We start from the raw sequence: 20,032 nt of genomic DNA on the forward strand, positions 1-20,032 counted from the left end.
TTCAAAAACAAACTGTATACTGAAAGATGACTGAACGTAACTTTTCAGAGTTCTGCCATACCAAAGCCTGTTCCTGACAAAGTTCCCAAATAAACAATAATTCTAAACATCTATGCCAACAAATTCACTAAGCAAAAGAAGAGAAATAAAAGGGGAAAGGGGGCTCACTTCTCAAAACCTAGAGTTGTTGCACTAATATCATAAGAGACAAGCAATACTTATAAAATCACAATTCAGGTTTCTAAAATAAGAATTCAACTAGTCTAGTCTCGCATCTAATTAATAAAAAATCCTTTTTTTTTTTAACTTCAGATCCCAAGGATGTACAACACATTAAAAACCTACCAAGAATAGACAATGGGTTACAAAGAAAACTGTTATCAACTTTTTTTAAAAAGGTTACAGACCCTAGTTCTAAGATGGGCATGGGGTAATTTTTAAAACAGAAACAGTAAGAAAAATTGAAAATCTTAACTGATAGAAAGCTTCAAAATCTGAAATGGATTACTGAAAGGTTGTAGAACCAACTTCCCTGGAGGCTCTTAAAAATAAGACTGATACCTATCTCTCCAAAATGGCTTAAATGGAAGCCTCCCTAGATTAGTGGAAGGTCTAGGTTAACTAAACCCTATGATCCTGAAAAAAGAAAGGAAAAAAGTGATTTAATTTACTGGAACATTCCCCCACAGTTCACTTACTTAGAAAACTACCCACCTAAGAATTCAGAGACACAGATAGTACTGTTACTCTAAGATTTTAAGAACTGATACTAGTAGGACAAGGAGTCCACAGCCATCCCTTTAGAAACTGAGTGGATTCATGAAGATTAAGTGGTTTACCAAAGTAGTGTGCAAGGTATAGGAAGAAAGAAAATTATCATAGAAAACAAAGAAATGAAAAGATAAATCTGTTCTATGGGCAGACTTAAGAAATAGCTTCCAGAAACCCACTTCCTACACCTATTGGTATGTATACATGTACCTAGTACATTGTGGGCACTCAAAAAGAAAAATGATCAATAATGTGCATTTAAGGAAGAATGGGGTACTGTGACTATATACATATGTATATGTGTGTGTGTGTGTGTGTTTTATGCATGTATGTATATGTCAATATAACATTCTTCTAGAACCTGACACTTACTACTATACAATTCTGTTTGAGGAAATTGTCCAAAATCTGTACTAACGAGTTTTCCTATCAGAATGATGGAACAGGCTCCCTTAGGTAGAAAGACTTCCCATAACTTCCAACAACCCCCACAAGAAGTCTTCAAGCAGAAGCTGGATTTATGAATAGTCAGTAATGCTGCGTAGGAAATCCTTGGCAAAGTTAAGGGTTGTAGTACATGGCTTGTGAAGCCCCTACACTCTGTGATTCTGTGATGGAAGGTGATTTGTTAAGTCTCAAAGCAAATGGAAACCTTGTGACTAAACACCGTCTTCACATCTAAACAACATACACATAACCTAAAGCCATTATATCAAGAAAAGAATAAGAAAACTTGGAATAATCCTCTTCTACGGTATTATTAGTTAATAATTATCAAGAAGATAAGCAGTTTACATTGGCATAATGTTTCATGGATGACAAAACATTTTATATACATTATCTCATTTAATTAATGTTTCAGGATACTACACTCTGACATACAGTGATTCAGTAAAATTTATAGACAATGTTATCTGTTTGATTATTTTAACAGTGTTATGGCATGGCTCTTCGAATGCTATGGCTAGTAGGCGCCATAAAATAAAATTATTATTGTAACCAAGACATACAAGAATCTGAACATGGACTGAGAAGCAGAATTTTATTTATCTCTTGTGCTGTTTACATGAACTACATTAAAGAAAACAAGGCTCAAAAAAGACAAAAAATACTCAATACTAAAAGATCTAAAAATAACCTGACTCCAGTGGTAAGAGGTACCAGTTTTACCAATTTCAAGGCTGTTTCCAGTGAGTGAAATAGCTTCATATACTATGAATTTCCAAGAAAAGGAATTCTTTATTATTCCACTTTGGAGCAGCAGAAAAATTTTATAGATCATATGGATCCAACTCCCTTATTTTGCACATGAGGAAACTGAAAGCAAGAGCATTTAAGCAACTTGTTCAAATTCACAAGGTAAGTTAGCGGCAGGGCTGATTTTCATCAAATGATCTAAGTTTCAGCAATAGGGAAAGAAATTACAGAAGGAAGTAACAAAGCCAAATGCCTGTCAAGCACTTTCAGGTAGCCTCTCCTAGACTGATGTGACTACTCGGTCTCACCATGACAGGAACTCTCGTCTGTCCAAGACACCCTTCATCTGTAATAAGATGTATGTATCTCCAACACAGAGAACGCAATACAGATGGACAATTGGTGCTACTGTTGGACAAAATTCACCACAAATTAGATATCTAGATGTTTCCTGGAGACTTTAAGTACTGGGTTGGATGTGGATAAGAATAAAAATGAACATTTCTATGGTTTCCAGTTCCTAGTTTCTTTGAGGATCCAGTGGTTTGACAAACCATTCTAACAGTGTGAATGACAATGACTTCCGACGGCTACTACAAAAACAAGAACAGATATAGGGGTAAACCTGCTATATGTGTAACGAAATATAGAAAACCCCTGAGCAATTATTTGGCTCCGGTAACTAAATTCTTTCACAAGTCTAAAAGTCCTATCTAATCTGTTGTCTAGTTTTTTACCAGAACTAGTTTTGTAGCTATCCAACATGTCAGTGGTACAGGGGGATAGAGTTCCAGGCCTGGAGTCAGGAAGATTCATCTTTGTTCAAATCTGTCCTCAGATACTTACTGGCTGTGTGACCATAAGCAAATCACTTAACCCTGTTTGCCTCAGTTTCCTCATCTGTAAAATGAGTTAGAGAAGGGAACGGCAAACCAATACAGTATCTTTGCTAAGAAAACCCCTAAATGGGGGTCACAAAGAGTTGGGCACAACTGAAACAAGAAAGCAACAAGTTTTGCTGCCATACTAAAATAAGTGGCTGTTAAATTTATGTTTCTTCTTTAATTTTACCATTTGGGATCACAATGAGATTCTTCACCTCCCCAAATCAGAAAATGCCAAGCCACAAAAAGCAACTTAACACAAACATAACTCTCCAAGACAACGTGGTGTGAGTTCTTCATAATCTGCTTGTGGTCCTGTGGAACAGTCTGAGATCAGTTGATCTACAATCTACTCGCTGTCATCTTTACTACAGGGCCCATCCAATATTTCTTCATGAGACAAACTACTTCGAGTACAAATGATATCCCTTACCTTATTTGGCGCTCTTCAGCTAGCATGCCATTACCCAGAAAGACACTGCGTATCTTTCTTTCCATTATGCACTACTGGGTAACTGAAAACTCCTAATCTTCACTCTTCACTTAGACTAACATTCCAATACAAATAGCATCATAGGCTGGGCCCTTAGCCCAGTCATAAAGCCCTATACAAACTATAAGCTATAGCCTACATTCAAGTACTGCTCCAATGCCTTAATGGAATGGATGCAACCCTAAGTTCTAAACGTTCTAAAAGAGAGGTGAAGCTCAGAGGTCCTACCAAGCTAGAAAGGCTTTCAGCATGGGCCCAATAACAGCTGTCATCTAATGCTACCTGCATTTTGAAAGACTCACCACTGAGGCAAGCAAGCAAGCACTTATTAAATATGTCCTATATACTAGGCATTGTGTTGGGCATGAAAAAAAATAATATCTGCTATCAAAAAGATTGCATGCTCTCAGGAGAGACAAGCACCTATACAAATATACCCAAAATAAATGTAACATAAATATAAGGCAATTTAGAGAAGGAAAGTACTAAAAATTGGGGAAATCAGGAAAGGCTAATAAAAGGTGGCCATTGAGATGAATGGTAGAAGAAGTTAAAAGATTCTACGAGGCAGAAGTGAGGAAAGTACACTTCAGAAATGAAAAACAACCAATACAAAGGTATAGACAGAGAAGGGAAATGGATTGGCTCATAGAGTATGAGTAGGGAATTCATTAGTAATGAGACTGGAAAGTAGACTGAGGCCAGGTTGTGAAGGTTTTTAAAACCAAACCAAAAAAAATCTATATTCTCTCCTTGAAACAATAAGGAATGAATGGTTTACCGAGTAAGGTAGCAACATAGTTCAGATCATTGCTCTAGCAAATCACTTAGGCAGCTGTGTGCAGAATGGATTCTTGTGGGGAGACACAAGGCAGAAAAACCAATTAAAATGCTATTGTAATAATTCAGGTGACAACTGAACAGGGCCTGAAATAATTTGCCAACTATGTGACTAATGAGAAGAAGATGGATATGAGATATTATGGAGATAGAAATAGCAAGAGAAACATGAGTTAACCACCTGTAATGAATTACTTTGGCCACAACTCATGAAGACTATCTAACAAAGGAGTGAGGGGGCTCCAGAGGAGGTAGCCACACTAATCAAATCACAGATCTTGGAAGCAGAGGCAAGCAAAATAACACTCAGCTTTTTACTCAACAACTCAAAACTTTGAATACTTGATCTTGCTTGGATTTGTTTTTACTACTTTAAACAATACCTTCTTTCTGCCTCAGAAAAACACCCTGAAAATGAGTTAGCCTAACTTTCAAAAATGAGCCCTTCACTGGTGGTTTTGGAAAAACCTGGGGAGATATATATGAAATAATGCAAAGAGAGTTGAGCTGAAGCAGTAGAACAAGTTAAGCTAGAACATTTTAAACATTAACATCTTTGAAAGGCAATGATCAACTGATTCCAGAGGACTACTGATGAAGAAGGCTACCTGCCTTCTAATAGAGAGGTGATAAATAAGCACGAGACACATTTTAGTACATAGCCTCTTGATCACTTTGTTTTGCAAGACTATGCATATTTGCTACAAGGCAGGATAGGAGAGAGAGAAAACAAATGCTTATTACCTGGGAAAATAGCATAATTAAAAATAAATAAATATCACTGAAGTATGCCACCAAACATCCATTCATTGGGCATGGACTATCTGGCTCAACAATAAACTAATTCTAGAGTTTAATCTTCATATAGCATAAAAGTAAAGGGGAAAATGTCCTGTAGCATAAACCTATTTTTTACCAAGCTCTACTAAAGTCTATACACAAGAAAGACAGGCCACAAGGGTTTCTCAGGCAGCTGTGAGGTAATGCGTTCAGCTACCAAAGAAAATCTGAGCTCCTGAACCCTCTTGGCTTTCTAAAATAAGCTTTAGTCATAAAATGTCATGTGCCATATTATATAATCTCAGCTCTTCCCTAGCATGTTATGGCTAGGGCTAAAGTAAAGGAAAATAACAGTGTCTCTAAATCAATCATAAGCCATGAAGCAAGAAAGACTGTATGACAGAGGCAATTTTTCTTGGCACAGTCTGGGCATAACTAATTGATGACAATCGTATGTCCATGCTGGCACTCTTCCACAACGGATGTGTGCAAGTGTGTCATTACATCTGGATGCTGGGCATGCTGGGGTCCTGAGGCACAGCAGACCTCCTGAAACCAGAAGGGCCAGCAGCTGTACTCAATGAACACCGTGGGAGCTCCACAAAGTGATGAAAGGACCGAATTACCGCAAACTGTAAATACAGATTTATTTCATTAAAACACGAGGTAACTGCTGCAGTCATCTCTTGTTCAGACATCCTCCCTTTAAAATAAAATACCAATTCATAAATATACGTATGTATTCAAAGCTTCCTAAAGATTATCTGAATCTTTTCCATTCAAGGATGACCTGCTAGATAAAACATTTTTGATTCCTTTAAATGGAAAACTCCCACAAAGAAGCTATGAAAAAAACCCAGATAAAAACATGATGGTGCACTGTCGCCACATTAGCAAGGAGAAGGCTTTACGGAATTCAGCTGCAACATTTACATAAATCTATTGTAACACTGACAGCCCAAAAATACTCTAGCAAAAAGAAAAATAAATACAATGTATAAATGACAAGCATCAAATCACTTATTTCTTCTTTTATATGTCTCAGCGATGAAAATGAGCTACTGATCTTCTCATGACTAAAAAACAAAAAAAAAAAACCTTTTTTTCCTACCCTAGAAAACAAATGCTTTAAACCAAAGAATGTCTTAAAATGTGTATAAAATACCAAGAATTAAATTAATAGTTGATTAACTGTTACATAAATTACATGTGGGAAAATCAAATTTTAACTTAAGAAAATACAAAATATCCCCACGGGAATATGGGTTTTTTTTTTTCCCAAACAACTACTTTTCCCATACAACACCAGTGAAATGAGTTTAAAACAGTAATTCTTAAACACACCTTCTCTCCACATGAACTTGATTCCTCCCAAACGACTCTTACCAGTACTACCTATTCTGCTGCTTTTTTCCACCTTGTCTCAAAGTGGCTCAATACTTTCCTAACATTTTCTAACTTTGAATCCATCTATCCATTTAACGATCATTAGCAGATTAATTTTTTTCTATTTCTTAGGCTGTTAAGTGAAAGAAAAAAAAAGTATGCTATATGAACAAAATCCTATTCCCTGGGGCTGCAAGAAACTCCTTTTTGAAGCACGACTTTGCTTTAGTATGAGTACCTATTTTACCTCAATAACATTCCAACACTACAATAGAATTCAGTAGTTAACCATGTGAACTGACTAAAAAAACAATATGCTTTCTTTTTTTAGAGAAATAAAGTTTCTTTACTCATTTTCCATTTCTAGGTTTGTCAATTTCTTACTAATCTAAAGAATCATTAAGTTGAAAGAACATGCCTATATGAAAAGAGTAACTTTGTACCTTACATAACAGAGTTCCTTTACTGAAAAGGTTGCCCCATGTAAAATTATCACTGCCAACCATCCCTGGGTCTCTCTGTCATCTAACACGGTGATAACCAAGGAGTACCTACATTACAGAAATGCTGGGCATTTGGCACTCTAAAGAAGTAGAAACTTCAACACTAATGTGGGAATATGTGAGAATGGCAAAAAATGTTAGAAAATAGAGTTTGGAATTAAGAAATAAGAAATGGGTGGCAAAGTGAAAAGAGCACAAGCCCTGGAGTCAGAAGGACCCAAATTCAAATCCAGTCTCAGACACTTAGTAACTGTGTGGCCCTGGGCAAGTCATTTAACCCCAACTGTCTCTCCAAAAAAAAGAAGAAATGGTATGTCAAATTCTTGTAGTCTGCACAGAAACCTCAGGCCTATATATCGTGAATATTTTTAAAGAAAAGAAATAGAAGGCACTGAACATAATAAACACAAATAATAATCAAATGATATCACAAGAAATCATATCAATCTCATTTCAGCAGATAGGAAGTCACTCATTACTGATTATACAGTCATTCCTGAATTAGCTACCAGACCACTAACTTGTTAAAGCAAAACCTGAAATTAATTAAAAAGTAAAGAAACAAAACTGAGAGGAAAAATTCTTTTGTGCTCTGGAACTGTGATTTCACTGATATAAGAAAATCCTGGTGAGGAAATTTTCTCTACCAAAAGAGCTCATCTATGACTCAGTATCCATAGAAAGTTGCCTGGGACACTGACAGATTAAGTGACTTGCTCAGTCACACATGCAAGACATGTCAGGGGCAGGAAGAGAACCACAGTTCCCCTAAGTACAAGGTCAACTTGTATGCACAACCACCATGTCACTGCGTGGCCTCTAGCAGATCAAGATATGGCAGCAATTAAGTCTCCAACTTGACCTGTTTAAATAAGCTACTGATGCCAAAATTTGGGAAACAGATCAAGTAAAAGGTATTGACAACAACTATTTTTTTCATTAGTGTAACTAGTGTAAATCAACTCCAGATAAACTAAAACTGCTTTAGGAATCATTTGATTTAGTTGACAAGTAGAGACATTGCACCTAAATACAGCATCAGTTGATAATGTAATCTCATTTGTAAAACCCTGCAGAAAAGAATGGTGGGAAATAATAAGCAGTAAAGTATCATAAAATAACAAAAAACCATGGAGGGGAAAACTTGTTTAAAGAAACTTGGCAAGAGACTCAACTAAGTAAAGTCATCTTAGGGGCATTTAAGGATGAAACTAGAAGGAGATAAACAGATGAAAGATGGAAAAAATCTGAAAAGATATTTATAACAAACTCTTTTTACCATCATGCTTGGTGGAGTTAGCATATCTGAAACTGAAATCACAGTCTCAGATATGCTTTTAAAGAAGGCAAAACTGTCATTAAAGAAGAACAAAAAATTGAAAAAGCAGACCTGGACGTTGTGTACAAAGAGCAGGACCTACGTGAAGGTGACAAAATTTTGAGGAAACAGAGAAACTGATTCTCAAGACAATCTAAAGAAGAAGATACCAACCCCCCCCCCCCCAAAAAAATTATCTACCATATTATTGCCAAAGAGAAGCAAACAAAAGATCACCAATACCTGCTTGCCAATATGCTACATTCTCATTAACATAAAGTGTCTCCAATGAGTATAATTATGAGGTTATAGGGAATACAAGGAAGGTGAGTTGGGCAGCAGTGTTATGATGGGTAATTTTAAATGGAGGGGACATATTAAGAAGTGACTGCAATAATCAAGGGAGAAAGAAATAAAAGCCTGTCCTAGGATGATGGATGATGCCAATGGAATTTAGAGAAAAGGGGTTGAATCCTAGAAATATTTCCCTAAAAGAATAAAATTGGGGTACCATATGGTACAAGGGCCCTTCTAAACCCCCAAAACTCACTATTTTTTTTACATCAGCAGGTTCAAGCCTTGTTTTTTTACTGATGTTTCATTCAGATTTCAAATTACAACATTTGTCTTATCTTACCCAGATTTCTTGGTAGATACACATAAATAGATATGTGGAGATATATTCTTCATATCTGTGAATATGTCAAAGCAGCCTTTTCCCCAATGAAGGTGGACCCTGGTGGGGTCTAACACTTTGGCACATGACTGTGCCAAATACTTCTTGTATTATTTCTACCTTGAAACAATGGAAAATCATTCACCTGCAAGTCCTATAGTGCTTTGTCTCCCCACATCCCCACCAAAAAAGTTATGCTCCAAACACAACTTTCAATTTTTAGAAACAATTCTACTAATGTTAGATATGATCAAACATTTCTCTTTTAAAATTGCTGTCATATTTAGATTTATGCTACTAGCGATTAACAGTCATTATGATGAACAGAAAAATCATAGAACCATTGAATTATGTGGATTTTTTAAAAAATCTACTCAGTTTCTTTGGGATCACACCTAAATGTAATCTTAAAGAGAACAAAGGATATAGGAATCGAATCTTTAATTTCTTTGGCACAAGAAATCCCTAGATAAGGGAACACCTTCTACCAACATATCAGGACCTATTCTGCAACTAAAAGTTTTAGAGTTGCCTCGATGGAGAGCATTGAGAAGTTAAATCTCATAGACAGTTTGTGCCAAGAAGTGGGAATGAAGACCAGGTCTTTCTGACTACCCCACACTTCCACTCGAAGACAGCAAAAGCCATCTCTTTCCCTTTTTTTATAATTCCACATAGATAGCGGGACACACAGAGATATGGGTGTTATATACAAAAACACCTATTTCCTGATCTCATAAAATCACTTACCTGACCTTCTTGCCTTGTTCGGTAAGCATCTTTACCAAATCAGCTATAGGGTACTGGGCTTTAGCCGCACACAAACCATAGCCTATAAGAAATATTTATTATAACATTTAAGAATATATAACAACTGTTTTAATCTAGAATATTTTTAATCTAGTATAATTCTAGTTGCTAATATATTTGAGAAATTCATCGTTTTCCAATCCAAAAATTATTTGACCTGAACAAAGAATAAACAATGCCAGATCTACTGAGAAATGAAAATAAGCTTTAGCTTGGTCTTTTTCAGACTTTAACCTAAAAAGGGGGTAATAACTTGGAACTGCTAATCTAGAAACTAAGACTTTTTTTTTGCATTATTGATTTTTGTAGATGATCGGTATACAAGTGATGACTACTGTTACTAAAAAAAGTTTCCAGTTTGAAAAATCGATAGGCTCTTATTAAACTCAGACCTTAAGAGGATACTGAAAATACCACAGAAAAATTGTCTCAAAGTACCATCGCATATGTCATAACAGCAATATATATGAGTGCTTGTTAGCGATCTAAAGTCCTACTCAGATGTTTCATCACAGTGTGGAAGGAATTATGGGTCTTTGGAGGCTATGGTAATCCATTGTAACCTCTAGTAAAGCCTTGAAGCCAAAATGTCTTCATCCAGGGATATCATCCAAGGACCAGCCTTGCTAAGTTCTAAAACAGTTGTTTGGATGGACAACTATATAACAAATTATTTTTATCTGATCCCTGTAGTCTGTCAGTGGAAAGAGTACCCATATTGATGAAAACAAAGTTCTTTCAAAGTATTAAAGAAGTAGATAAGATTTTATTCTAATCCTATGAAATGAAACAATTTCTCAGAAGGCTAAACCTGAGAAGAGGCTTCAAGTCAACTAATTCAATGATCTTCAAACTTTGGGGGTTAAACCCCCCCCAAAAATAAAACTTTGGCAATAACCTTGCAATGAAATTTCACTCTTTTTTAACATCACTATTACTCTTACCAAATAGCATGGGGCTGATTTTTAAAAATCTTATATTTTCAGAACAATTTTATTCTGAAACAAACAACATCATAAAAAACTGGGGATGTGATTGCTTACTATTTGTGTTTTATAACTGGGAATGATATTATATGGGATGGCTTACTTTGTAAGATGTTTCAAAACAATTTTCATTTTCTCTTTTACTTACATAAGAAATGCTTGTCAAACTGAATAAGCTAGTATTTTTGGAAGCCATTCATCACATTTTCACTTAAGAAATCTGAGAGCTTTGTTTTTAAACTGGAATTTGTTCATTAATCCTTTTATAAATTTGTCAGGACTGTGGAACTATTTATTAAAAATCTGGTAACATCATACACACACATACACAATACACAACACACACACACACACACACACACACACACACACACACACACACACACACACACAGAGCATCAGGATGACTCGAAGTCAGCCCAAATTAGAAATCTGTTATTACTGCATGTGCTTCTTCTGTACTTGGAATATGGTACCTCAATTTGGTGCCTGCAGGTTTTCTACATTATAAAAGCTTAGTTATTAGTACTTCTGCCTTCTCATCTCTTCAAACTTTGAATTTTATCTAAAATTGCATAATTGCTATTGGCACCAGAAAAAAAAAAGCTTTTTTAAGTAAAAAATTGATAGGCAACCATTATTTTATACACATTCGACCATTCACTGATAGGGCACCATTTATAATCGGGTAGCAAAATGATTGATTCTAGGCCAGTGAGACACCAACTCCAACTGTTTTCTTCTACTGAGTGAACACTGAGCATGACCAAAACAGGCAATAATCAACAAGCATTTCTTATATGTCTTAAATACCTACTATACGCCAAGCACTGTGTAAAGTGTTAGAGATTCAACTATGAAAGATGAAACAATTCCTACTCTCAAGAAGTTTAAGCAGATGGGGTTGCTAAGCATTTTTTTCTACCATTAAGGGAAAAGAATAAGCATTAATTAAGTACCTGGCATGTGTCAAGCACTATGCTAAGCACTTTACAAATATTATCTCATTCAGTCCTCTTAGGATAACCCCTCAAATTATTTTGTAGGATCCCAAGATTCCACAAAATACAGCCTGAGAAACATTACATAGATAAAGTTGGTGAAAGCTCAAGGGGTTAAATAACTGACCTATGGTCACATGGCAGCTACTCATTAGCACAGAAGAGAGAACATCTCCTGGTTTGGGGTCCCATGTTCTTTCTACTATACCATATCAGCTCCTGACTCATGGAGATTTTTGAAATTACAGTTTCTGTGGAACCCCAAAGCAGCTTAGAACAAATCAAAGAAGTTTCCAGTGGGCAACCCATAGAGCTTTCTTGGAAAGACAAAGCAGACTGAATGCTAGATTTGGAGTCAGAAAGCCTTGATTTCGGATCCAAAGTTTCTAACACTGTGAGATTGTATACAGATGGTTCAGGCTCAGAAAACTGATCAGATAAATAAAGGAAATGAAGACAAACAAATAAGGCCAAGTTGTTCACTGGAAACATGAAGGGACACTTGTCTTGATCTCAGTGCAGCTCTCAAAACTTGGGTGCCATCCATCAGGAAATGAATCCTTCATTTTTTATTTTAATTTGTTTTTGAATTATGCAGAAAGAAAAAGGAATCCTCCACTTTGAAGAACTCTTAAAAATAAACCATCAGCCATTTCCTTTTCTGTTTATTTTTACCTGGAGTAATGATGATACTATTGGCTTCTTTTATCATGTCAATAGCATTATCCAGATTAATTTCAGTATGCGTGCCAGAAATTTCCATAGGTTTCCCACCAGCTGTCGAAGTAGTGCCATAGCCTCCAAGGATCACATTAGCCAGGGAACGATTCATGGCCTGGAATCCAAAACCATTAGAGTTTCAGCGCAAATGACAAATTAAACTGAACAAAACTGTTGACTCTGCTTTAAAAATTATATTCCTCAGAAGATAGAAGCAAGCTGTTTTAATCTACGTTACTTTCACCTGCTAATACTATCACCTTCACAGATATGCTTTTTCCATGCATGCTTTAATAAAAGATAAGATGCAACCAGACACCTTCGTGACAAATTTCCAGCTCAGACAACACCCATTAACTGTCTTAATCCTGATTAGGCATGGTTTGTCTAATCTATGGACAGATTCTCCAGCAGGGTGAAACTGTGACAGCAAGGAATCGCAGGAAATGGGAATTTTACAAAGGTGACTCTCTGTAAATCCTTCACCAGGAACTGCTTGGAGTAGCAAAGTGGAGGCAATAGCACTGGGAAAAAGCAAACTGGCCCAAGTTGTTTCACCGGAGTGATGCTGCCCCCTGTCGTCAAGAGTAGGTATAACCCTCTCCCTTTTTCCAAGGAATCTTATCTGACATGAGGCCCCATATGGAGTTTCTGGGCTCCCAGAATTTTTACTCAGTCAAAGTTAAGCATGTTTATTATCTGTTTTTTATGATAAGCTTATACACACTTTTCATACTATATATTTTTAGCCACCAAAACACGCAACACACGGATTTTTCAATTAGAACACTATGCAACATATAACAGAGAATGCCTATAAGATTTTTTAAATGTTTTTAAAAGACAGGATGTGCATAGGATTTAAAATACTTAATTGAAGACAAATTACACAAGTGAAAGGCTACTGGTCCTATGTGAAGGCATTACAGTACCATAACTTAGTTGCTAACTTTATAAATAATTCTAAAATTGTTCCCATCCTATTTTCCTATTCATGACCTGTTCATGATGCTTTACAGCTGAGTTTCAGAAGGTAAAAAAAAAAAAAAAGGCCCTTCCTCTAAAAAATCTGGCAGTTTATAATACAAGAATTGCAATAGCAGAAAAGAGACAGCTTTCTATCCAAAGGCTAGCAAGACATTTTATTTTGTTTAGGAGATCTTGACAGATATAACAATAAGAAAAAAAAGGGAGACAAGCCAAATTATTAAAAGCAGTCTGAGTACATGCAGCACCAGTATCAAAGCTGATAGATACAGCGTGGTACAGCTGGGAAGAGAAATGGCTTAGAAGCCAGAGGACCTTGGGTTTAAATCTCAGCATTAAAATTTTATACTTAGTGACCTTGGAAAAGTCACTTCAGATATTTGGGCCTCAGTTTCCTTATTTGTAAAATAAGAATGTTGGGCTCAATGACTTCTAAGGTCCCTTCCAGCTCTAAATTTATGACCCTACATCAGAGCATGGCCAAAAATAGTGGTGGTTGGTTTTTTTGGTGGAGATCTGTGAATTCTTTCATTGAGGTCATTCCTAGTGCGGAAATTCCCTCCACTGACACAAACTGACAACTCATCTATAACTTCACAGTCTTAGAGAGCTGCTTTAGACACTAGAGGTTACATGGGACTTGCCTACTGTCACATAATGAGTCATAGGCAGGACTTGGGCCTTCCAAGGTCAGTCCATCGCTTGAGTCAACGTATGCATTCCACGCAAATGTGCATTCCACAGGAGCCAAAATTCTAGCAAATTTCTCTGACATTATGGCATTCTAGGTAAAATCTGGAATACTTTGGAAAGATTTTAAGTACTCGAGGGGCCACATAAAAAATTGTTTTTAGTTATTTAAGGTTGGTTAGTTATCACAAAGGGCCACTAAGATTAAAATCCTCAATCATCCTTTTAAAACTAAATCCCAGGCAAAAATCCAAGTAGAATATGTTTAAGGTTTCTAACCTATTCCACTTTAAATTGTTTAGGGACATTCTTGGAAGTTGTGTTTGTGATTACAATTAAATCAATAAAATGGGTAAGCAGTTTATTTTTTTCATCCGTATGGAGTAGTTTAAAGACAGTTCAATAACTTTATTTATTCGTGGCTATGATATATAGAGTACTACGCTAAATCCTTGAGGAGATGCAAAGACTAAAGAGGTTGTGCTTCAACTTTTGAAGCTCAAAATCTGGGGGAGAGGGAAATATAAAAAAACTATAATATACAATGTGAAATTATGTTCGATAAATGCATTAGATTAGAAAGGTGCAGACCAACTGGCTGAGAATCAGGAAAAGTGTCATGAAAGAGACAGACTTTTCAATAGGAACAGATCTGGGGTGGGCACAATGATACCCTATAAACAAAAAACAGCCTGAAAGGCAGAAAGGTCAGACAGTGCAAGATGCATTCAGAGCATGGCACATGGTCCAATTTCAGACCCATCTATTTCTCATTACAGGTATTTTTTAAATTTAAGTTCATATTTTCTAGTAAATTTGGGGGGAAAGATTTGAGGAAAGAAGTCATGTCAAAAAAAGCCTTGTTTCACCATTGTAGGTTAGAATAATTCTTTTGTTTAAAGTTTACTCCAATTCACCATTATGGAAAGATAATATTTCTTTAATTTTACTTAAAGTGAGTTTTTTTTTTAAAAAAGCTGAATGGAGTTGAAGGAAAAGAAATGAGAGAGTTCTACAGGTATTCAATTAATAAGATATTCTAATGTCTAGCTATATTTAAGGAGGAGAAATGGGAAGAAAACCATAGCAGTTTAAAGTCTACTTGTCAACATGTACCCACAGCTAAAGCCCTGTTAGACTGATTCCATGCGCTCTCTTAAAAGTTAAGTTATTTTTCATTTTTGTGAATTTACCATTGCAACACTGTAATTTTTCAGTGGATGTTTTAGGTACAGATAGTGATTATTTTTTACTTCAGTGATGTCATGTGACCCCCGAGCTGAATAGTGAAGTCCTTAGCTTCTCGGAAAAACCAAAGCATTTATATGATTGCAAAAGGTCCTTTCAAGTGATTATAATCTATTATAAAAATTGTTCTTCATTAATGAATCTAATTCACATAAATCCAAACACATTTTATTAGAAATGAATCTGAAAACAAAGTCTTGCGATGACCTTAACCGTGTAATACCATTCATGAGCATCTTTCAGTGTTTCCTAAGTGTTAATTAATCTTAAAAGTCTCCTCATGCATAAAATCTGCTTTAACTGACAAAATGCTTCATTTTGTTCCCTTTTTGACTGTGTCAACAAATAAGAAAGTATAGACCAAGTCCTCTAGGCAACTCCAAGACACGGCAATATTTTGGCAAAATCTTCCTTTGCCCAACCTCTGCGGATACTGTCCTTAAAAAGAAGCACTTGGCAAAGAAGGAAAATAAAGCTGTTGTCTCTGACTTAGTGGGTGCTGACTAAGGGCAAAAGTGAAGGCTAAAGGGAAAGAAAAAGACTCTTCCTTGCCTGGCTCCCCAGTTCTAATGACTCTCCTAAGCAACTTCACTTTCATTCATTTAGGAAGTGCCTACTCCATACTAGACTCTAAGGATAAAAAGAGAAAACAATTCCTCCCAGTCAAAAGTTTAAAAACCATATCCTCCCTTTTTATCCCACTCTCAAATTGTTCCTGGATCCTATAATGAAATAACCAGATCATGGAGAATCTGGTCTTTCTCTGATATACTCACAGTCCGGTAAGTGCAAAGACATACTATCTGCACGTATGTACAACTCTGTCTTTCATTGTGAGGGCTAAATGGAGAAAGGGAATGTATAATAACTCACAGTTATAAAAAGAATGAAAGCTTACAAAGCACACAACCTCACAACCACTCTATAAGATAGAGACTACACAATTACCATCCTCATTTTAGAAATGGGGAAACTGAGGTTCAGAGAGACTGATTCCCTGTAACTACACTTCCAAATTAAATGTGAACAGGAAGACTGGAGCCTAGGTCTCCTGACTCCAATTCCAACACTCTTGCCGCTAGATCACAATTCCATCATATCACATTTCTTTTGCAAACACATGTACTTTCTCTCTTCCTTCTCTCCCCTCCCTTTCCCTTTCCTTCTCTCCCCTCCTCCCCTCCCATTCTCTCTCTCTCCCTCTCTCTCACTTTCTCTCTCTGTCTCCCCCTGTCTCTCTCCCCTCTCTCTCCCTCTTTCTCCCTCTCTCTTTCCTTCTCTCCCCCTCTCTCTCTCCCCCTCCCCCTCTCCCTTTCTCCCTCTCTCTCTCTCTCTCCCCCTCTCCCTCTCTCTCTCTCCCCCCCTTCCCCTCTCCCTTTCTCCCTCTCTCTCTCTCTTCCCCCACCTCTCTATTTCCCCCTCTCTCCCTCCCTCCCTCCCTCCCTTTCTCCTTTTTCTCTCTCAGGAAGTTTCTGAAGAACTCACTTCTGGAATAGAACATAGCGTAAAAGGTGTAGGCCAGGAAAAGGAAAAAAATTCTAATCACAAACAACAGGTGGTAACAGCAGGAAGGAAAGCAAGCAAGCCAGGGCCTCCCCACATAACAGAAAAGGAGACACAAAAACACAACACAAAGCAAACCGAGAAGTGTCCTCCTTCAGGGGTCCCAGTGGGAGGACACGTCCCATACTTTTTCCCAGATCCTTATTCCCAAGCCATCTCTACTCTCAATCAGCCTATATCTCTACCTCTCAACTTCATGAGTGGAAAGAATCATAGATAATAATAAGTGCTTTATAATTATTATCTCATGTCTTGATCCTCACAACAGCTCTGGGAAGTAGGTGGTATTATCATCTCCAATTTACAGTTGAGGAAACGGAGGCAAACAGGCTAAGTGACTTTGCCCAGGGTCACACAGCTATTAAATGTCAAAGGCTTGATTTGAACTTAGGTATTCTTAACTCCAGGTCTGGTGCTCTATTTACTGCACCACCTAGCTAGCCGTCCTAGATACCACTAAAACAGAGGGAAATGTGTTTTTGGCATGCCATGCAGGAACTGGCCTATTTTCCCACTGAAATAATGTAACATAAAGTGTAGAGGACCTCCTGTACTTTAGCAGAGATGCATTACAGGCTAAATGATCTTAATGTGGACTGACCTGAGAACCTAAACGTTATGCATAATGCCATTAATAATGAAATATAAATGAATTATTAATGTCTTTTAAAAGCTAATGAACGTATTTTTGGAACACAACACATTTGTTAAGCCCATAGAAATGTTCCAGACCAGTTATGCATAAATCTGATTTTTGTACACTGAATCACATTTTAAATGCTCTCTGGAATCTTATTAAAGGAATCATAGGGTGGATTTTTACAGAGTGAAGATTCTCTTTGTAAAATAAACACTCCATATATCTTTGAGGTAGACATGGTAAAGCACTCCTATACTCCCTGCGACTGGGGGAGGCTGAGGCTGGCAGACCGCTTGAGCTCCTGAGTTCTAAGAAGCATGAGAGCTAAAGTTGATTGAGTGTTCAACACCAACATGTGAGACCTGAAAACAGGAGGCTATCAGGCTGCCTAAGGAAGGATTAACCAGCCCAGGTCAGAAAAGGAGTACGTTAAAGCCTCTAGACCTATCAATGGTGGGATTCGGCCCATGAGTGGGAGGTGTACTTCCTGTTCCTGCCTAGGCAAGATAGAGAGACCTAGTCTCAATACATAGACAGTTCTCGCTTAAGGACCATTCTGCAGAACTCCCCCTCCCTTCATGGTGCTTTGTGGGGGCTTCACACCCTCTGCAGCTCTGAGGTCCCTGCAGCCAGAGAGGCTTCAGTGCCTGGAACCCCAAAGCCAGGTCCCCAGGGCTCACCTGCATGGCCTCTGCCATCTCCACTGCCACTGCCTACCAAGAAGAGCCAGATTTGGAGCTGTGGTTAGTACTATGAAGTTGAATTTTCCTCATTTGAATTTATGTAAAGCAAAAACTATATATGTATGTATGTATGTATGTATGTGTGTATGTGTGCATTTATATATATGATTTTTTTAATGTAAGATAATCTAAATTTTCTTATATCTGATTTGCTTAAGGCAATACATACCTGTCCTTCCTAAGTATTTTTTCCCTTGGTATAGCTTTTTTAAACAATTACTTATAGAGATGTTGCCTCTCTTGAGGTTTCCCTACTAAGCTACCAATTTCCCTCCCATGTGTTGCTAAGCACTCCCTTAGCGAGGTCAATTTCTTACACTTAAGCATATGTAATAAAAATCAAAGCAAATCAACTAAAATCATCAAAATTCACTAAAATAGAGCAGGAAACAGAAATTTTACATTAGGAATTAAAATATATTTTAATTTAGAAACCAATAATTGCAAATTGGTAACACTACCAGAAATGGAATATTGGAGTGATCTGAACTAATGTTATATTTATATTCTCACTTCAGGGTTCAAGCAGGATACTTTGAGCCCAATGAATGGGTATACTGAATGTCAATGGGAAGTTTGAAGACTTGTAGTTGAAAGAAAACAAAAGAAATAGAAATATGGATATTAAAGGAAGAAAGGGAGGGAGAGATATCATGAGATAGATATTTAAAAATATATATACACACACACACACACACACACACACACACACACACACACATTAAAAATATATATTCAGCAGGAATGACTTCTCACTATTGTTTCAGGAGCCATTACAGGGTAGCTGCACTACAGATTCCTTACTATTATCCTACAGGATAAGATTGTCTAGTTATTACAAACTAAAAAAAGTCTCAAGAAGAGGAAGGGATCAGACAAATAACATTCATAGGGGAGATTTTTTTAAAGAGACATCAAGGCTAGCACTTACTGATAGAACTATGATGTTATGAAAAATTAGTTTATTAGCAGTTAGGTAAAAATTGCTAATTTTTAAAAATAACAAGTCAGGTTACATTACTAATGCAAATCTGCTGCCCCCTGCTGGCCATTAAGATTTCTTCAAAGAAGCAAGATCAGTCTTTTTTAGTTTAGTTTTAGTTTAGATCACATCCGTTTTCAGAAAAAGAAATTTAACAAGAAAACATTAGAAATGTCTTCCTTAATAAATCTTCATCAATAAAAAGAAATCTCAAGTGATATAACAGTGTTAACATTAAAAATATGAAAATCCGAACCCAATCATCAAAATCAAACAAGTCATTCGTGTTCTACAAATTTTTGTAAATAGTTTGAGGTATCAAAACCCTGAAATTATTTTACATTATAGTCAAAATAGCAATGAAATCTTTACTTTTCACACAGCATATCTATGGCAAGCCTCCCAAAAAAATATAAAGAAATTTTAACTTAAAAGAAAAAAATTAACTCCCCAAATATATGGCATATTGAGAACTGAAGAAACTGAAGATAATAAAGAATCATTATTCCTCCTGAATTATTTGTAAAAGTAAAATCACTATTCTTTAATCACTGATATGATTCTCTTGTATCACAGGTTATATGATCCTACTTGGGCAATAAAACTTATTTTGGAAAACAATTCACTTTTATTCAGTGACTTACAGTATAATGCCTTTGTCATCAAGAAATAAAATCACAAAAGAAAACCCAATTTTCAAAGTATATGTGTTGATTCTTTGAGATCAGTCTTGACCTTAAATTTGTGAAAAACATATTTAAAACCAAAACTCAGATTTTCCCCTAAAGAGAAAAAAAACTGATGTTCTAATTTG

At 36.5% G+C, this 20,032-nt stretch overlaps 1 protein-coding gene across 2 annotated transcripts in view; it reads right to left on the reverse strand.

Annotated features, from left to right (window-relative positions):
* NNT (nicotinamide nucleotide transhydrogenase) overlaps positions 1 to 20,032 on the reverse strand; it is a 100,221-nt gene that overhangs the window by 18,895 nt on the left and 61,294 nt on the right. For both annotated transcript variants that reach the window (XM_072605681.1, XM_072605683.1), the window contains exons 18-19: positions 12,321 to 12,480; positions 9,599 to 9,680 (exon numbers count right to left, since the gene is read on the reverse strand). In XM_072605681.1, the coding sequence (XP_072461782.1) occupies positions 9,599 to 9,680; positions 12,321 to 12,480 (242 nt within the window). The remainder of the gene's footprint in view (positions 1 to 9,598; positions 9,681 to 12,320; positions 12,481 to 20,032) is intronic.

The sequence above is a fragment of the Notamacropus eugenii genome, chromosome 4 (genome assembly GCF_028372415.1).
Source record: "Notamacropus eugenii isolate mMacEug1 chromosome 4, mMacEug1.pri_v2, whole genome shotgun sequence".
Lineage (NCBI taxonomy): Eukaryota > Metazoa > Chordata > Mammalia > Diprotodontia > Macropodidae > Notamacropus > Notamacropus eugenii.